This window comes from Camelus bactrianus, chromosome 7 (genome assembly GCF_048773025.1).
Source record: "Camelus bactrianus isolate YW-2024 breed Bactrian camel chromosome 7, ASM4877302v1, whole genome shotgun sequence".
Lineage (NCBI taxonomy): Eukaryota > Metazoa > Chordata > Mammalia > Artiodactyla > Camelidae > Camelus > Camelus bactrianus.
The window spans coordinates 83,314,682-83,333,291 of record NC_133545.1 but is presented as its reverse complement, the minus strand read 5'-3'; the positions used below and the strand labels follow the sequence as shown (position 1 = coordinate 83,333,291).

Here is an 18,610-nt window from a genome sequence, read left to right as displayed (position 1 = left end):
GTCCTCCCACACTGTCATCAGCACTGGAGTCTACCTCAGAGGCACCCGGCAGGGTCCTGGGGTGGTGCGAGGGGTGCCAAATCTCGGGAAAGGAAGGCTAGGAGACTTCAGGGACAGACAGGACTCAGGGGAGTTCCTGGGCTGATGCGTCCCACACGCGTGCGCATAGGTCCCTAGGCGCCAACCCCGCCCCGAGTTACCCGGGGAACCGGGGGCGTGGCTCCGCGCACGCGCAGCCCCCAGGGGCGGGGCGTGCGGCAATGAATGGGGCGGGGAGCGCGAGGATTCGTGGGAGCCCCCGCGGTGATGGACGGAACAGGGAGAGCGGCCATTGGCGGGATGCAGCATGGGCGGGGCGGGGCGCGCGGATCAGCGGGAGGCGGAGCGCGGCGGTAGGCGGGTCCCGCGGGGATGAGCAAGGTGGACTGCGCGGCGATTGGCGGGACGCAGCGGTGGGCGGGGCGGGGCGCGCAGAATGGCGGGAGACGGCGCGCGGCAGAGGGCGGGCAGTGGTGCGCGGAGAGGTAAGTGGGGTCTGGTGTTGCCCCAGCCGCGTGGGGCCGGAGGCTTGGGGCTTCTGGTGTCCACTCTTGGTGGCGGGTTAAGTTGCGTCTCGCGAGGACTGAGCAGCGTCTCTGCTGTACCCCCAAAACCTCCTCGGAGTGCAGGCTGGGGGCTGGGGGGCTGGGGCCGCGGGGTTCCTACGGAAACTGCAGCTTGGGTGCCATCCGCACTCAGCACTTTGAGGCGGAAAGTGAATTCAGATTCCGTCCCAGCCCAGAGCTGTTCGATAGGAACAGAATACAGGCCACGTAATAGCTGTGATAAAAGGGTTTAAAAAAAAAAGGGAGAAATCGGTTTTAGTGCCACATCTTATTCAACCCATTTCGTGCGAACTATTAAAAATCCCAGCACGCATGCAAAGAAATGACAGCCACTCCTAGCACTGATCTTGGAACCTGCTGTGGATTTGATGCCTGCATCACATCTCGGTGGGGCTCTTGGCTGCTTCTGGAAAGTGGGCTCAGGTGCTGATACTTTTGCTCTCCTGAAGCTTTTGTTCTAGTCAGAGGAGGCAGACTATAAACTTGAAATGTATTGTTTGTTGGAAGGTAATTGCCATGAAAAAAATAAACATTGGAGAAGCAGAAGTGCCAGGGGAGGGCTGCAGTTGGAGAAAGTGAGATTTGAGCAGACTTGAGGGAGAGAAGCCAGTGAGCCACATGTGTATGGGGGAGGAGCTGGCCTCCTGGTGGGGAGACAGGAGGACAGGACCAGTGGGGCAGATCTCATAGGCCACTGTAGGGACTTGGGGTTTTAGTCCATGAAATGGGGAACCTTTGGAGGGTTTTGAGCAGAGAAGTGCCTGATTTAGGTTTTACTTTATTTATAACATTTAATAATAGGCTAATTATCTTATGGTAATAATAAGGCTGGCCTCATGCCCTGAGATGGGGCAGGTCCTGGGGAGCTGGATGGAAGCAGACGAGGAATTCTTTCTGGAGTGTGTGGAACATGAGTCCCTGATGGTTGTCTAGGTGGAGGTGTGGAGCAGGCAGTGCATGCCTGAGACAGATTTGAAGAGCTCCAGGTGGGAGAAGCATTTCCTAGCATCCCTCATCTCCACCTTTGGATGCAAGTTACAGGGTGAGACATTGGTATCCAACACAGTCGATTTCCAGGTGCCGTTCTGACCGAAGTCTGGCGTGCACTACAAGTTCTCCCAGCGCCTGTTGGGTGCAGTGGAGACACACCGGGAACTCAGCTGCCTTTGAGGTGGGCCAGGGTTGCAGGAATGCGTTTGTGTTCTCCCAGGGACCACCTCCTCCTTGGCCTGGGCACTGCGGTCCTGACACATCCAGCACGGCCATGTTTGCTGAGCAGGCCGCCCAGAGGGCGCACACTCTGCTGTCCCCACCGTCAGCCAGCAACGCCACCTTTTCCCGGGTGCCTGTGGTGACATACACCAACTTCTCGCAGCCCTTCCGGCTGGGGGAACGCAGCTTCAGCCGGCAGTATGCCCACATCTATGCCACCCGCCTCATCCAGATGAGGCCTTTCCTGGTGAGCCGGGCCAAGCAGCGGTGGGGTAAGTGACCAGCTTGGGGACGTGCTTCCGTGTTTGTTGGGCACAAATCTCCTGTCCCTTGGGGTCTTTGTCTTTCTAATCACGTGGCCTGGGCAGTGCACATCTTTTTCTTTTTTCCCCTTTTCTTCCTTGGTGATCTCTCCTGTTTGAAGTTATTCTTGGGGACCCCCACGGCCTTCAACTTTTGGGGGATACTCCATCACCCCATTCTTACTATTTGTGAGAATGGCTTTCCATGTAGTTTTCAATTCAGCTGCGAAGTCTGTAAACTGAAATTTTGTGGGTGAGACCGTGTCTTACTCATTTTTATTGCCCCCAGCACTAGGCTCACTGGGTCTCAGCCCAGGTTGCGCATCAGAACCGCTTGGAAACCTTTTGGGAAGCACCGGTGCTCAGGCCCATCCCTTCCCACCAGGTCCGCTGGATGGACTCAGGTTTATTATAGGCGGCAGGAGAACACTAGCTAGGTGGTCGCATTGGAGATGTCTTCTGTTTTCTTTACTACAGGCCGGAGTGTTATTCACCTTCTCTCAGCCACATAACAAGGGTCTCCTTCCTCTGGCTCCCAGTGGCCTTTTGCTCACTTTCCTTGAAACCCTCAGAGACACCAAGGTCAACACCACCTTTTAGATTCTTTAGATTCATCGGCTCTGGTTCCACCAAAGCTTCCCAGTAACGGAAAACAGGCATTTTATTCTGTTCGCAGACTGGGATCAGGAGTTCAGACAGGGGCCCACAATGAATGGGGTCTTGGCTGGGTGACAGGCAGTGGGCAGCAGCGTTCACTGACTGGCCCAGGACACCTCCACGTGGCTTCTCCGTCTGGCGGGGCTTCCACATCAGAGCTCAGCCGTCTCAGAATTCGTCTCTCTCCACTCACGAGTTTCCTGAACACCTCCAGCCCTTTCTTGCCCTTGGCTTTCCCCGCATCTGGCACGCTTTTTCCCCAGGCCTCCTTCACGACCTCGACTTAAATGTCACGTGCTTCCCGAGGCCGCCTCAGCCACCAGGGCCTCCTCCATATCTCTTGCCTTGGCTCCCGTTTGTTCGTGGCACTTGTCACAGTGGCGGACCCTCGGTCACTGCTGCCACTGCTCCCCCTGGACCGGAAGCCTTTGTGTTCACTCTCGGTGCTGGTGCCTGGCCTGGTGTCCACGCTCCGCCCAACGGACCGGTGTCCTGCCCTCCGCACAGGGGTGTGTGGTTCTGCCTGGTGCTCAGGCACACACTGGATCCCAGCTGTGTCACCTTGGACGTGTTACTTAGTCTCTCTGTGCCTCAGTTTCCTGAGCCATGTGGTCGGGTGATAATACGTGCAGTGGTGTGTTGTCAGGGGTACAGGAGTTCCGTGCGCCGGGCTCGGCACAGCCACCTGGGGCCGAGTGAGAGCTCAGGAGACATCGGGGCTTTGGAATCTGTTATTTCTGTTGGTACCCGGCATTTCTGTCCAGTGCTGGTGCCCTCCTGATCTTGTTTTGAATTTCTCCCCTCTGCTTCCTCAGGGTTAAATCTGTGGAATGTTCTTGGTTATTCCAGGGCAGAAGGGGCTCATGCTGAGTTCAGCCGGGCTAAGGAAGGGGCTGGGCCTGAGTCCACATTATCCTTTCACCTCTGATAGCATTTTCTCCAGGCTTGGAGTCTGTACCAACAAACCCACAGGCCTTCTGGGACTTCACTCCTCCCTCCTCCCACCTGAGTGACCCCTGCATACCACGCCAGTCTTCCTTTCCCCCCTAGTGCTTCCCACATGCTGTTCTCCGGGACCCCAGGCTGCCCGGCTCCATGGGGAGCAGGATGGGGTGGGTGGAGATATGAAGTTTGAATTTGGGGTATTTCTGTTTTCAGCAGACAAGCCGTTTGTGGGGCGGATGGAAAAATCCAAACTCTCAAAGGAATCTACTATTTTTAGGGCAGGGCTGGGTTGAGACTTGGCATACCTCTTTCTAAGAATCAGCGTTCTGATTTAGGTCTAAGTGAGGTACTCCTCTGCCTTAGTTTCCTGTGGCTGCTGTAATAAACAGCAAGCTACAAATTCGGTGACTTCAAACAACAGAAGTGTCTTCTCTCCCACTCCTGGAGGCTGGAAGTTTGAGATCCCGGTGGCGAGAGGGCCGTGCTCCCTCCAGTCCTTCCCTGCCTCTTCCAGCCTCTGGCGGCTGCCCCGTCATTGCTGGGCCAGTGGTCACATCCCTCCAGTCTCTGCCCCGTCTTCACATGGCCTTCTCTGCATGTCTGCTTCTCTTGTGAGGACGCTTGGCATCCAGGGCCCAGCCACATCCAGAGTCCTTCTGTCCTCCTGGGACCAAGTGACCCTTTAGATCCAAGGGGTTCTTACATTTGACGTTCTCTCCCTCCTGATGGAGGCCAGGGCTCTGGGGCCACAGTGCTCGGTGAAGGCTGCTCAGTGCTCCTTGCTGGGCTGGGAGGGCTGCCTGATCTCTGAACTCACGCCCCTTGTGCCCCAGGCAGCGGAATCCGGGTAAAGAAGCTGTGTGAGCTGCAGCCTGGGGAGAAGTGCTGTGTGGTGGGGACCCTCTTCAAGGCCATGCCGCTCCAGCCCTCCATCCTGCGGGAGATCAGTGAAGAGGTGAGGCCGGCCGGCTCACCAGGCCTTCCCCAGAACACTTCCCTGGGGGCACTGATGGGGTCATCTGCCTTGGACCCAGGGAATCGGGGCTGGGCCTCTGCCCGCGGCGGGGTGGGGTCTGCAGGGCCATACTGGAGCCTTGGTGGGCTCTGGCCCCAAGACCACTCCCGTCTTCGAATTCCAGCACAACCTGCTCCCCCAGCCTCCTCGGAGTAAATACATCCACCCAGACGATGAACTGATATTGGAAGATGAATTGCAACGGATCAAACTGGAGGGCACCATTGATGTGTCAAAGCTGGTCACAGGTGGGGGCGGGGGGTGGCCGAGCACCTGGGTGCTGGCACACCTGCATTCCTGGAGTGATTTGGGTTCAGGCGGTGGGCGACATCCAAGTAGGCAGTCAGTTCCTCCCACCTCCACCCTAAGGCAGTGACCCCAGGAAGCAGATGCTCTTGTGAGCATCTGGCTTTGCCGTTTGGGTGCCTGGAAGGAGGTGGTGGCCCTTCGGGCCCTGCTCCCGGGCCTGACCCTGCTGCTCCCCAGGGACAGTCTTGGCCGTGCTGGGCTCTACGGGAGATGACGGGAAGTTCCTGGTGGAGGACCACTGCTTTGCCGGGCTTGCCCCTCAGAAGCCCCCGTGGCCCCTCGACACAGACAGGTGAGGAGCAGTCACCCAGGGCTGGGTCAGTGGTCCCATCTCCCCTTCTCACCCGTGACGGTGATGGAGCCCCACCAGCAGCTCCCCCGGCCCTCCTGGGGGCCCCTTGCTTTCCCAGCACCCAGGGGGACCCCATCTTCTGCAGGTTTGTGCTGCTGGTGTCCGGTCTGGGCTTGGGTGGAGGCGGTGGGGAGAGCCTGCTGGGCACCCAGCTGCTGGTGGATGTGGTGACGGGGCAGCTTGGGGACGAAGGGGAGCAGTGCAGCGCAGCCCACGTCTCCCGGGTCATCCTCGCGGGGAACCTCCTCAGCCACAACACCCAGAGCAGAGACTCCATCAACAAGGTATGGCGCCACCCGCCCACATCCAAGCCCCTCCCTCCCCAAAACGGGTCTTGCAGGTGTAACAGGAAGTGCCCTGCAGTGACCCTGGGACTGCCCGTGCTTGGGGGCCTGACCTTGTGCTCAGGCCCTGCTTTCTGAGGACAGTAGGGAGGCTCACTGCCAAGAACTCTTACTGTCCTCCTGTGGGTGGGGCTTTGCTCTGCTCTGCTCTCAGCCCTCCTGGCAGGGACTCTGGGCATCCTTTCGATCTAAGTCTCCCTTGGAGCCTGACAGCCTACGTATGGACTTCTCCTCCCAGGCCAAGTACCTAACCAAGAAAACACAGGCAGCCAGCGTGGAGGCCGTCAAGATGCTGGATGAGATCCTTCTGCAGCTGAGTGTGAGTGAGCTGGGGGCCGGCCTGGGCTCGAGATCAGAGTCTTTGACACTGCGGTGGTTGGGCACTAGAAGGCAGGCTGGGGAAGGAGGACCCCAGTAGGGTGCATGTGGAGGGCGCTGGGCCCTGCTAACTCCTCTGCCCTGTGCCCTGCGCCCCCCAGGCCTCCGTGCCCGTGGACGTGATGCCCGGCGAATTTGACCCAACCAACTACACGCTCCCCCAGCAGCCCCTGCACCCCTGCATGTTCCCACTGGCCACTGCCTACGCCACGCTCCAGCTGGTCACCAACCCCTACCAGGCCACCATCGATGGAATCAGGTAGCCGCACCCCAGCCTGACCCCTGGCCTTTTGCTTCAGTGGCACCAGGAGGGGAGGGTTGGGCCCAGGGCTGCAGGGGGGCCCACCTGGAACGGGGCTTTTTTTTGAGGTTGGCTTGAGAACCCTGCCATGAGGGCACCAGGGGAGCTGTGGGCCGGCCGCTGTGGGAGGAGCACAGACGGCGGCCCCCCAGGAGGGGGTCAGCTGAGCCTTGCCTTGCAGATTCTTGGGGACATCGGGGCAGAACGTGAGTGACATTTTCCGGTACAGCAGCATGGAGGATCACTTGGAGATCCTGGAGTGGACCCTGCAAGTCCGTCACATCAGCCCCACGGCTCCTGACACCCTAGGTGATGGGACTCAGATATGTGGGGTCGGGGCAGAGGGCCAGAGAAGGCCTAAAAGGGCTCCCGTGATGCTCAGAGGGCTCCCAGCGTGGATTTGCACCCACCAGCCTTGTCGGGACCTGTCTAAGGAAAAACGCCCCAAAACTTGATGTTTGTTTTCGGAGCTACTCTGGAATCTTATCTCTGTTTCTGGCCAAGGCCCTGCTTATGGCCGAAGGCAATGCGAGCATATTGGGAGCTTGGGCTGTCAGAGCACTGTCCCCTGCCCCCGGGCCCACCCAGAGGGGCGAAGGCGGCAGCAGCAGAGTGCACTGGCTCTGAGGTCACGTGGCAATGTCTGAAGGCATTTTTGTCATGACATCATGCTGCCAGGGTCACGCGTGCGAGATGGCGCCCCACGTCCTACATGGGACAGCCTCACCTAAACGTGCAGATGTCCCCTGTGCTGAGGCTGAGAAGTCCCCCTCTCAGCTGTGGGTCCTTCTTATCCAGGTTGTTACCCTTTCTACAAAACGGACCCGTTCATCTTTCTGGAGTGCCCTCATGTCTACTTTTGTGGCAACACCCCCAGTTTTGGCTCCAAAATCATCCAAGGTAAGTTTCATCTTGTGGGGACCCCAGGCCTGAGCTGTCATGAGATGTGCTCTCAACCGGGGCCAAGGCTCACAGAGTAAGCGTCTGTTGGCGTGCCCAGGCCCCATTGGGGTGGACGCCCCCCAGCTCTGCCTGGTGGTGGCTGAGTGAGCGTGCCGGGCCCGGGCTGACATTGCCAAGCCAGAGCTCATTCTGGTCAGCGTGGCTTAAGCCTTGGACCTTTATGGTGTCCTTGGCCCTTTTCATTTCTGGTCCAAAGGAGCTTCTGGGGTCAGCGGTCCCATGATGCTGATGGGGAACTCCTGCTTAATTCTGGTGACTTCCTTTCAAGGAGGGCTCACGCAGAATCTAAGGTGGGCTCCCACGTGGCTTCCTTCCAGGCCCTGAGGACCAGACAGTGTTGTTGGTGGCTGTCCCGGACTTCAGCACCACACAGACCGCCTGCCTTGTGAATCTGCGCAGCCTGGCCTGCCAGCCCATCAGCTTCTCCGGCTTCGGGGCAGAGGAAGAGGACCTGGGAGGCCTGGGTCTGGGCCCCTGACTCTCAAAGGCAGCCTTGTCCAGGGAGGCCCTGGCCATCCCTTCCCTGTGGCGTCAGCACTGTGGCAGCTCTTGCTTTGTAAATAAAGCCTGACTGTCTGCTGGTGTTGAGCTGTGCAGAGCTGGTGCTGGGCCAGGGCACTCCTGTGGACGAAGCCCGTGGCAAATGGGAGCCTCCCTCCTCCTCCTCCCCTCTCCCCGCTGGTCAGAATGGCAAGTGGTCAGGACACATCTGCCATGAGCTTGGTTTATTGGTGTGGCCTGGGCAGGTGGTAGAGAAGTCGGCTCCCAGGCTGGCTCAACCTGCCCCATCCCAGCCCTGCAGTGGCCCACGCGGCCTGCAGGCGGAGCAGGCGCCTGCCGCAGGCCCTGGCTCTTCTCTCTTGGTCACATTCACGCCCACCCTGGCAGGGCCACACCAGGGGGCCCTCCGTGTGCTGATGGCGGCTGAGCTGGCCGAGGCGACGACGTGACTACTAGTGCAAGCTCGCGTGTTGGCAGACCTGTTCTCAGAAGTCCCCGAAGTTCACTGTGTAGGTCTCGGCGGTGGTAAAGGGGAACTCTGGGCCTGTGACCGTGTCCCCCTCCTCCTCCCCCTCCTCCTCGGGCCCCAGCTCTGTCCCAAATTCCGTCCCAAATTCCGTCACCACCTCCGTGTACGTCTCAGTCTCTGACTGCTCCCAGTCAACTGTGGTCTCGGGTGGAAAGTGCCAGGGCCCCAGGGTGGAACTTGGGGCGGGGGAGGGGGCAAGGGAGGTGGTGGGGAGCAGCGTGGGGGCAGTAGGGGGCGCCGTGGGGGTGGTGGCCGGGCCCGCAGTGGCATTGAGGCGGCGGAGCCGCATCTGTTCACGCATGCGCAGCCGGTACATCAGGCGGCGGCGCTGCATACGCCGCTGCTGGGGGGTCATGGGGCGCGATGGGTCAATGTGTGGGATAGGCCGGTTCCCGTTCATGGCCATGATCTCCCGGATGCGCTTCCAGTTGGAGCGAGCCAAGATGAAGTTGCACTGGGTGGCCCCGATGTCGTAATCCACATTGCAGGTCTTAGAGCTTGGGGTGTAGCCCTCCGCGTGGGCTGTCACACGGTACTCACCCGGATTCAGGATGCGCCAGTAATCGCCACCACTTGCTGCAGAGGGAGGGTGGGTTTGGCTGCATAGAAGTCCCCGCTCCCCAGCCCCAGTCCCCTAGCCCTCCCACTGTCAGGGGTAGACCCTCTCAGGTGGGGGTCCAGAGGAGCAGGGACATGCTGGGTAGGCCTGGCTTGCCTTGCCAAGACCATGCACAGATTTGGTCCCCCACCTTGGGAAGCGGGGTGGAGACGTGCATTTGTGTACCTGTCTTCACACCGTGGTTAATGCCACTCACGGAGATGGTGGCATTGGCAATAGGGATGCCCTGCTCGTCCGTCACAACCCCCTTGATGCCGCGGTGAACCTGCAGGGAAGAGGCAGGGCCGGTGTCATGGAGACCCCACACGGCTTGCTGCTCCCCTGTCTGGTCCCCCAACCCTTCAACCTCTCCCCCGGCGCTGCCCTACTGCTCTGCCTGGCCCCCCTGCGGCCCCCACACCTGCTCCATGAAGGTGAGCAGGGCTTCCTTGTTGTTCTCCCACTCTCGGGGCAGCTCACTCTCGTGAGGGAACTTGTCGCAGCCCAGGTAGATGGAGAGCTCCAGGCAGTTGGTGTGCAGGTAACTGAAGTCATTGATGGCTGGGCAGGGGCAGACACAGAGCTGCAGTTACCCCTGCCCCTCGCCAAACACCCCACTGCAGACACCCACCCCCCAGGCCGACTCACTCCCAGATCGAGGTTTCCACTTGGCCCCGTTGACGATGCCCATGCCGCCAGTGTAGTCCTGTGCTTGGCACCCTCCCCGGTAGGGCTCGGTCATGGTGAGATGAGCGGAGGCGAAGGAGATGGCCAGCCAGCGGAAGATGGCATGGTCTGGGGTCTCCTGGGCCTCTGATACCTCTTCCTCGTCCTCTCCGCGGGCGGCCGCCATGGCCGCGGCCAGCAGCTGCTCCTGGCTGGGCGTGCGGGCCATGTCGTAGGGGTAGGACACGAGCCGCTCGCCGCCATTCAGGTTTGCCCCCAGCACAAAGGGGTTCTTCTCCATCCAGGTGATGATGGCCCGGACCTCTGTGGACACCTGGGGTGGCCAGCGTGTGAGGTCTGGACTGCAGCCTCCCTGCCCTCCATGCAGACCCCATACGGGTATTTGTGCCCCCTCTGCCCCTCTGAGCCCCTGCAGTCTCAGCACCCGGGCTCTGTCACCCCCAGCCCACCCCCAAGTCCGGTGGACCACAGGATCTGGGGTGCTTGTCACCCCAGGCTCTGCTGGCCAGGCCGCGTCCTCACCGTGGCCTCCGGAGAGAGGTAACGTTCAGGGATGGGCAGGTTATTGTTGGGGACCCGGAAGGGGACCCATTTCCTCTCCTCGGCTCCCCAGAGCACCGAGTTGAGATCCGGGAAGTCCTCAAAGATGTCAAAGCCCTCCTCGGTCCACAGTCCCAGCGCCCAGTTCCCGAACTCTGAGCCCTGGGGGAGCCAGCGGGGTCAGCGTCAGCGGCCCACCCCCAGGCCTGCCCCTCCCACCCCGGCCTCGCCCCACCCCCCCTTCCCTCCACCCACCATCTGCGCTGCCACCTCGTAGCCATCAGGGTTCAGCGAGGGCACCAGGTGGATGCGTGTGTCGTGCACCAGGCTGCGCACACGGGGGTTCCCGTCGCGGTACTCCCGGCACAGGTACTGCATGAGCAGCAGCAGCAGCTCTCGGCCCAGCACCTCGTTGCCATGGATCCCAGCCGTGTAGCGGAACTCAGGCTCCCCTGCAAGGGCAGCAGCCTCAGCAATCAACCAGCCTCCCGAGGCCTGAGGCTCAGGGGCTCTGAGGAGGGGCTTAAACTGGCCTTACTCCCAGGGTGCTAGGGGGTGTGGGGCTGAGGCTTGTAGAGCCCCCGCAAGGCAGACTGGGACCCCCTGAAGGGCTGGAAGTGCCGAGCGGGAATTGGCGAGCTGGGAACATCAACAGCGCAGGCCCAGCTGCAGTGCCAGGGCCTTGCCTCATCTGCTGGGCAGGCGGAGGGCCAGGCCTCCAGGGGGCTGCGGGACGCTCACCCAGCTCGTGATCCCCGGGGTTGTCTGAGATCTCCATGGCGTAGATCTTGAGCCCACGCGAGCTCTTTCCCAGGCTGTATGTGCGGGTGATAGTGGGGCACTGCTCGTTCACCACCTTCATCAGCTGTGCACCGCAGGAGACACAGAGTTACACAGCCCCCCCCCCCAGTGACCACGCCTCTCCCACTGCCCCAGTCTGTTCTATGGGGAAGCTGCCCTGTTGGCCCTGAGCCCAGATGCCAGATAGGACACCCCTGGCCTCAGGACCAGCACCCTACCTGGGGACAAACACCCCACCTAGGGATAAGCACCCCACCTGGCGCATGTCCTTGTAGCTGTGGTGCCGGAAGTCCAGGTTGTCAGTGGTCACCACCTCATTCTGTGCATAGTAGCTGTGGACAGCTGCAGAAGGTGTGCAGGAAGGGCCTCAAGCTGGTCACCTGCCAGCCCAGCCGGGGTGGCCCTAGCTGCCCATCCGCGCCCTTGCCAGCCCCTGGCACTCACGGGACACAGGGCACCCCAGCACCTCCAGGCGCATGCACAGGCTGCCATTCCAGGTGAGTGGGTAGATGCGGATGAAACGGGCCACCACCGGCTCCGGGAGCTCGCTCAGCACGGGCGTGTCCTTGTCCACGTTCCCGTGGAAGGTCTGGGAAGAGGCAGGCCTCAGAGCAGCCCCCAACCCTGGCCAAAAGCCCACCTGTGGCCCAGACGAGGAGGGCAGAGCCGAGCCCGGGCGCCCACCATTTCCTCGTAGCCGTTGGTGTACATCGTCCACGTCTGGCTGTCGTTGCTGAAGCCCACGAAGAAGGAGGTCACAAAGTCATCACTGTGGAGTGGATGGTGGTCAGGGCAAGATTGGTCTCCCAGCCCCAGATCCAGGCCCTCAGGTGGCCTGAGCCCCTCCTCTGGGCCCAAAAACTTAAGAGCTAGCCGGTGTGTGGTGCTCGGCCCAAGTGTCAGGAGATGCTGCCACACCCACTCTGTGGCTGTGGGTGATTGGTTTGCTTATCTGGACCCAGGAAGCTGACTGGCCATGACCTTGAAGTGGGGGTGGGGGCCCTGGAGTGTCCACTGGAAGGTCCTGAAGGAGACTCAGCCATGCCTGGAGCCACTCACCCCCACCAAGTGCCTGTGAGCATGGTCAACGTACTGGATGCTGGAGTCACGGCCCTGGGTGATGACGCCTGTGAACTTGGTGGTCCTTCTGGTGTCCACCTCGATCCACTGGGTCTGAGAGTCGTCCTCAGCACACCATGCCCCGTCAAAGTAGTCGTCCTCATTGGTACCAGCCTGTGAGGGATGGCAGGGAAGCTGAGCAGGCAAGGCGCCCCCTCCTCGGCTGGGAGATGGGCCCCTCCCGACACCCACCTGCATGTTGAGCCGGCCCCGCTGTGCGCCCAGGCCATGGCGCAGTATGGAGGAGGACCGGATCTGGTTGTCCTCGATGCGGTGCGACTCCATCCCAATGGGGGGACACTCTGGGGACATGGCATCCCAGGCTGGTGGCCCACTGGCTCCATCCCTCCCTCAGTGCCTCCCTCCCCCAAACCCAGAACTGAGAAGCCCAGAGCCCACTTCTCTCACGTCAGCAGCTGCCAGTCAGGGCAGCTCTGCCCCAGCCTGTGCTTCCCCTCCTTGGGCCTCAGCTTCCCCCTCTGGAGAATGGGCTGATGATGGCAGCCTCCAAGAGGCCATGGGGTTCACAGGACATCACAGGGGCAGCAACCCAGCCCCAGCCAGTCACAGGCATCATCAGCTTTGGGGCCATCTGCATACCTGCGTGTGCCCCAAGCTCTGTCCCCTGGGGTCAGGCCCAGGGCAGACACTCCAGGGCCTCTCCCTTTTGGGCCACAAGGCTTTAAGAGAAGGAAAGGGTTCTGGAGGCCTGGAGCGCCATCAAGAAATCCAGGTTCTGGACCCAGGTGTGGCCTTGGGTGGGTCACTTGCCTGTCACCCTTACCCTGCTCCTCTCCCATGGCCCCACAGCCCTCATACCCAGCCTACAGCACCCCCATACACATACCCCCAGCCTCCCCACATACTCCCAGCCCCCACACCACACCCCCAGCCCTCACACCACACCCCAGCTTCCACATATAACCCTAGCCATCAGGCCCACCTCCCAGCCCTCGGACCCCCAGCACCCACATCCCTGGCCCCTCACTCACTGACTTTCTCTGCTGGAGCCCACTCCTCCTCCACCTCCTCACCCTTCCGGGGCCCTGCGGGCAACAAAGGGAGGAGATGGTGCTGAGAGTCCTAGAGCATCAGGGAATCTGGCTGCTCTCCCACAGGGATTCAGGCTGTGTGCGCCCAGCCCCCAGCCCCCGGCCCCTAGAGACACACCTTTGTGGTCCTTGCCCTTCTCTACAGTCCATTTGTCATCCGTTTCTTCCTCCTTGGGGCTGCTGCCCTCTTTTTTGGGTTTCTCTGAAGGGTGGAAGGTGGGAGGGACCTGTCAGCCTAGCCCCGGGCTTCAGGGGGCAGGTGGGGTGGGGGTCAGACCTGCACCAGGGACTGGGCCGGCGGTGGGAAGTCTGTTTCCACTCACTCAGCTCCTCCTTCTCTTCATCTGTTTCCACCTCAGTGTCGGGCTTCTGGGGCCGGGGAGGCCGGAAGTAATAGTCCACTGCGGGGAGAGAGCCCTGATGAGATGCCCCAGTGCTGGTCCCAGGGCCCAAAACCAAAAGCTGGAGTGCCTAGGTTCACAGAAGCCCAGTGGGCAGGACTGGGGAGCTTGGGGGTTGCAAGGCAAGAAGGTGAGATCAGGGTGGGCTTTGAAGAGGAGACAAGGAGGGAGGGTCCTCCTAGAGAGGGAGGCTGCCTGGGCACAGGTGGGGTGAGTAAGACCCCCGAGGAAGTGATCAGCCTGGCTCCCAGGAGGGCTCTGTCCAGGGAAAGGTGAGAAAAGGCTGGGCAGGGAGCAGGACATGGGCACTGGACACACCTCAAGTGACAACTGGCACCTGTGACAGAGAAGGGGGCGTCTTGAGGGCAGAGCTGGGGCCAAGGGTCAGAGGGGTTGATGGGGACCTGGGGCCAGGGAAAGAGCAAGGACCTGCCGAGGCCCGCAGCCCAGGAAGAGGGGCATGGATCGGATCCGAAGGGACTGGGAGCAGGAGGGAGTGGAAGGCGGCAGCTCTGAACAGGAGCTAGTCCTGAGAGGTGGAGGTGACGGGTGGGCAGGACTGGAGCTCAGGAGGGACAGAGTGTGAAGCCCAGTGGGGCTCAGACTGAAAGAGAGGGTGACAGGAGGAAGACCGCAGCCTGAGCGGGGAGAAAAGACGAGGGCGGCGAGGTGGCTGCCACTGAGCTGGACGCGCAGGCGGCCGGGACCCTGGGGTGCGGTGGGCACTCACTGTCGCCGTAGTCGGGGATCACGTAGCCGTCCCCATAGTCGGGGGGCAGCGGGGGCGGCAGCGGCTTCAGGGGCGGCTCTGTGGAGGCGGGAGGCAGGGGTGAGTCAGAGCCCCCTCGCCTGGCGCCCCTCACCCCCAGTCTGCCTCCATCCTACCGATTTTCTCCTCTGGGGTCTCGAACCCCCGACTGGGTGGCTCGGCCTTCTCCTCGGGGCGCTTGGGCCAGAGCCTCTCCGGCCTCCTCCTGCTGGGGGGCCGCCTGTGTTGCTTCTGGCGCCGGATGTACTCAACTAGGGGAGAGGGTGGACCCTGAGCCGGGCCACCCCGGGGAGGGTGGGGCTTCTGGGTGGACCCTCATGAAACCCCCGGACCAGGGGTCGGGATCCAGACAGGGGAGGTGGAGCCGGGAGGAGCCTCCCAGACAGCAGAGCCCTACTCACAGTCCTCATAGTCCTCCCGCTCTATCTGGTCGTTGTAGTCCAGTGTGGGCTGCTCGGCTTCCTCTTCCAACTCTGGGGGGAGATTACTCACTGAAGGTACTCACCAGTGCCCCCCACCCAGGCCCACCCTGGAAACCCAGCAAGCCAGAGCGGATGGTCCCCTGAAGCCAAGTGGCTGGTACCCACTCACCAGGCTGGTGCTCCACACTAGTCTCCCCTCCTGGACCCTGCCACGGATTTGGGAAGGACCCATCTGCAACACAAACCCCAGAAGCAGGAGGATGGGAGGCCTGCCCTGACCCCTGGCTACACCGCGAGCCTCCACGAGACCTGGGTCCTGCTGATGCCCCTTGAACAGCTCACTCCCAGGAGGCCTGGGCTGCTCCGGCCCTCAGCACCCTGCTGGCAATTCCAGGGCCAAAGAGCTGGATGACTTTTGGGGGAGCCCAGGCGTGGTGTTTGAGAGGATCTGTTGCAAACTGCCCCCAGCAGGAGGGCACCTTGCGGGCTCAGAGCCCAGTGATACATGGGCAGATGGTGATGGGGCGCAGGGGACAGACCCTAGGACAGTGGAGGGCAAGCCCTATTCATGAGCTGCCAAGCACTCCCTCCCACCCAGGGGTGGCAGCAGCACTGAGGGAGCGGCAGCTGAGTTGCCGGGTTCACGACAACGGCTAGGCCCCAGCGCCCATCCATCCTGGGGGCCCCGAGGGTCTCGCCACCCAGGGGGTCAAGCCCCGCAGCCGGAGCCCGGCACACACCTCCCTCCCGGGGCAGCTCCTCGAGGCGGGGGCTGGGGAGCGGGGGCAGCGGCCACACGGGGCTTTCTGAGGGGGTTGGGGCGAGGGGCCTCTTCCCAGCCGGGGGCTTCTTGGTGGCCTTGGGCGGCTTCTCTTTGGGCTTCTTGGTGGCCTTGGGTGGCTTCTCTTTGGGCTTCTTGGTGGCCTTGGGCGGCTTTTCCTTGGGCGGCTTTTCCTTGGGTGGCTTTTCCTTGGGCTTCTTGGTGGCCTTGGGCGGCTTTTCCTTGGGCGGCTTTTCCTTGGGCGGCTTTTCCTTGGGTGGCCTGGGGGACCCCTCTGGGGGCTGCTTGGTCACCTTGGGGCCTTTGTCCTTCTTCCCTTTCTTCGCTTTGTCTTTGGCCTTTCCCGGAGGTGCTGTCCAGGATACAGACTCAGGTCAAATCGATGCAGAGCCCGCGCGATGCCCCCTGAGCCTCCCCACCGCAAGGCGCCCACAGCCTGGGCAAAGGTGCTGCTGTTAGTCCTGCATCTCCCAGATCGGGGAACCGAGAGGTTAAGTCACTTGGGATCATGGCAGAGCTGGGACAGGAACCCAGACTTTCTGTCTGCAAGACTATGCCATCACCACCACACCGTGGCCTGGGTGGCTCAGCTTCCTGGCAGTAGACCTTCAACCTCCTACCTGCCGAAACCTTAAGAGGGGCACCTCACAATCCATTCCTTTCCCGCACGGCCGCCCGGCCACTCCTCTGTGCTGGGCATGGAAAAGCAGACAGGGGACTAAGCTGTCCAGGGCTGGGGAGCATCCGGTCTAAAGGAGGAGGCAGTCCCATCCCTGCCAACTGCCACACAAAGTAAAGGGCCCAGAGCCTCCCTGAAGCACGGAAAGCTTCAACAAAAAGGGACACTCGTGGGCGATCTCCTATCCAGGAGTAAGAAGTCTGGGGTGGATTGGAAACCATAATCAATAGGAAGTCCTGGGGCCACACAGAGGACAGAGGGATGGGCAGGACCTGCAGCTGCTCACTGACCTCAGAGTCTTGGGGAGGTAGCAGGGGCAGGGGCTGGGGGCTGCCTGTAGGAATCCTCCAGAACCCTGAGCGAGTGCTGTTGAGAATGTAATGGGGGGTTGGGGCCATAAGGCAGAAACACGGGAAAATTTACAGAATGCGGACAGCCAGGAGTCACAGAGTTGCCCTAGCAGCATGTAAGAGGCCGGGACAGCAACCCCAGAATAGGGGGAGGCTGAGGTGGGTCCTAGGACCCATCCCCTAGGGGTGGGGGAGGAGCCAAGAAAGATCTAGAGTGGGACGAAGGGGAGGGGCTGCTGACCTCAGGAATGGTGGGCGGTGCTTTGGAGTCTCCTGGGAGAGAGATCTGCAAGACCCCTGCCACCCTCCAGAAAGTCACAATAAACAGCTAAGATTTATTCACCACTGATTATATAAGAGGCACTGGGCTAGATGCTTTGGTGATGTATCACCTTGTTTAATTCTCACAGTAACCCAGGACTACTGCCCGCTGCTCCTGGAGGCCTTGGGGAGAGGAGGGTCTTCTGCAACCCCCTCCCCTGCCTCTGTGCTCCTGGAATAGGAGGCCAGGCAAGAGGGGGCTAGGGGTCCTTTCCAGGGATGGTGGGAGGCTGGGACTCTGGCCGTGGAGTGGGCACGGCCAGTGTGTGCCACAGTCAGACTGAGTGGCCCCATTAGGACAACAGGGCTGTTCATAGCCCAGACCTGGGGAAGGGGCAGCAAAGTCCCCTATTAGCTCGAGCCTAGTCCCTCTGGGGGCTTGGGGGCTGTGGATGACAGACTCAGAGGACCTACGGCACTGGGCAGAGGACCTGTTGGATGTGTCTCCAAACCCGAAGGGCTACAAGCCAGCACTGACCTCTGCCTGGCACAGTGTCCTGCCAGACATCTGGGCTCTCTTGTGCCTTACAGAGCCATTCCTCACGCTGGGCAGACTGGACATCAGCCAAACCCTACGGAGGCCCGCCATTCTCACCTGAGGTGCAGGGGTCCCTGAGGCCCCCCGTCACGCCGAGGACCACCCCTACCTGGTGCTCTTACCCTCTTTGGCCACCCCCGGACGCGCCCCCGGCTTGCCCCCAGTCTGGGCTTTGCGGACGCGAAGGGTGGGTTCTGGGGGCGGTGGGGCCTCCACGTCGTCCTCCCGGGGCTGGGGCTCCAGCTCGGACAGGAAGCCCTCGAGGAACTCCTCGATCTCGTCGTCGGTCATCACCGTCTGCGGGCGCCCCCCGGGGCACAGCGCCAGCAGCGCCAGGAGACAGCCGAGCAGGGGCGCCCCGCGCACGGCCATGGCGGCCGCAGCCCGCGCGGGGGGCTCCTGGAAGAGGGTGCGGGGGGGGGGCGATCCGGGGAGGGGCGGGCTGGGGGCCCCGGGGAGGGGCGGCGGGGGATCCGGAGTAGGCAGGGGACTCCGGGGTTGGGGGCAGGGGGCTTCGGACAGGGCAGTGGCTCAGGGGTCGGTGGGGCTCGGGGGTTCCGAGGCACCCGCGGCGGCTGGGAGCTCAGGTCCCGCGTGGCGCGCTCCCGCGCGGACCGCCCTCTCCAGTGCCGGCCGGGGCGGGGGCGCCGGGGCTTCCGGAGCCGGCTCCCCCCACCCTGGGGGGAGGAGGAGGAGGAGGAGCCGGGCGTGGACGGAGGGGCTGCGGGGGGGCTAAGCAGTCCCCGCGCCGCGCGCGCTTGGCACTTCCCGAAGTGGGAACCGCCGGCGGTGGCCCGGGCCGGGGGGTCAGCGCCTAGGCAGGAAGGCCTGGAGGAGGGAGGGTCAGAGGGGATGCGAGGTCCTGAGGGTGCGGGTCGGAGCGCGCCGGCGCCCGAGTCCCGCTCCGTCTGCGGAACCGCCCCCAAGCCAGACGGGAACTGGAGGCAAGATGCCACAGAGCCCGCTGGAGGTGACCGGGAACCCTGAGAGCAGATCCAAACCACAGCCTCTGGCTTCAGGGACCCTCCCCATCTCGGGACCCGCAGAAGGGTCTTGAGGGCCAACCCAGGCTTCCCTTTCTCTGAGCCTTGGCCTGGCAGCTCTGCGAACTGTCACCAGCCTTCATTCAGACATCCAAC

General features: G+C 62.0%; 2 protein-coding genes across 3 annotated transcripts; one reads left to right on the top strand and one right to left on the bottom strand.

The window, feature by feature from the left end:
• Positions 1–421: 421 nt before the first annotated feature.
• Positions 422–7,966, top strand: POLD2 (DNA polymerase delta 2, accessory subunit). Of its 2 annotated transcripts, XM_074367721.1 has the most exons (12): positions 478–524; positions 1,539–1,647; positions 1,816–2,089; positions 4,555–4,676; positions 4,861–4,984; positions 5,223–5,337; positions 5,483–5,681; positions 5,980–6,060; positions 6,221–6,378; positions 6,602–6,729; positions 7,219–7,320; positions 7,701–7,966. In XM_074367721.1, exons 3-12 carry the CDS (start codon positions 1,870–1,872, stop codon positions 7,859–7,861), a joined length of 1,410 nt encoding a protein of 469 aa, XP_074223822.1. In that variant the 5' UTR covers positions 478–524; positions 1,539–1,647; positions 1,816–1,869; the 3' UTR covers positions 7,862–7,966. The 2 variants fall into 2 exon arrangements, with proteins under 2 accessions (XP_010967852.2, XP_074223822.1); XM_010969550.3 differs by lacking the exon at positions 1,539–1,647 and having other exon boundaries at positions 422–524.
• A 127-nt stretch (positions 7,967–8,093) lies between these two features.
• Positions 8,094–18,346, bottom strand: AEBP1 (AE binding protein 1). Its single transcript, XM_074367720.1, has 21 exons — positions 17,594–18,346; positions 15,543–15,935; positions 14,972–15,034; positions 14,782–14,853; positions 14,497–14,631; positions 14,342–14,419; positions 13,534–13,611; positions 13,329–13,412; positions 13,151–13,204; positions 12,351–12,460; positions 12,133–12,272; positions 11,724–11,808; positions 11,484–11,628; positions 11,296–11,381; positions 10,980–11,103; positions 10,494–10,690; positions 10,221–10,400; positions 9,660–10,011; positions 9,433–9,572; positions 9,198–9,297; positions 8,094–8,989 (listed from the first exon to the last, which is right to left on the bottom strand). The coding sequence occupies exons 1-21, from the start codon at positions 17,841–17,843 to the stop codon at positions 8,370–8,372; spliced, it is 3,486 nt and encodes a 1,161-aa protein (XP_074223821.1). The 5' UTR covers positions 17,844–18,346; the 3' UTR covers positions 8,094–8,369.
• Positions 18,347–18,610: the final 264 nt, after the last annotated feature.

Bases quoted from the DNA above. Each gene is read 5' to 3' on its own strand.
- AEBP1 (XM_074367720.1), bottom strand. From the start codon at position 17,843: ATGGCCGTGCGCGGGGCGCCCCTGCTCGGCTGTCTCCTGGCGCTGCTG. The intron at 13,612-14,341 runs GTGAGTGCCCAC...CTCTCCCCGCAG, and splicing joins GATCCCCGACTACGGCGACA to TGGACTATTACTTCCGGCCT. The intron at 13,413-13,533 runs GTGAGTGGAAAC...TCCACCCTTCAG, and splicing joins TGAAGAGAAGGAGGAGCTGA to AGAAACCCAAAAAAGAGGGC.
- POLD2 (XM_010969550.3), top strand. From the start codon at position 1,870: ATGTTTGCTGAGCAGGCCGCCCAGAGGGCGCACACTCTGCTGTCCCCA. The intron at 4,677-4,860 runs GTGAGGCCGGCC...TTCGAATTCCAG, and splicing joins TGCGGGAGATCAGTGAAGAG to CACAACCTGCTCCCCCAGCC. The intron at 6,061-6,220 runs GTGAGTGAGCTG...TGCGCCCCCCAG, and splicing joins AGATCCTTCTGCAGCTGAGT to GCCTCCGTGCCCGTGGACGT.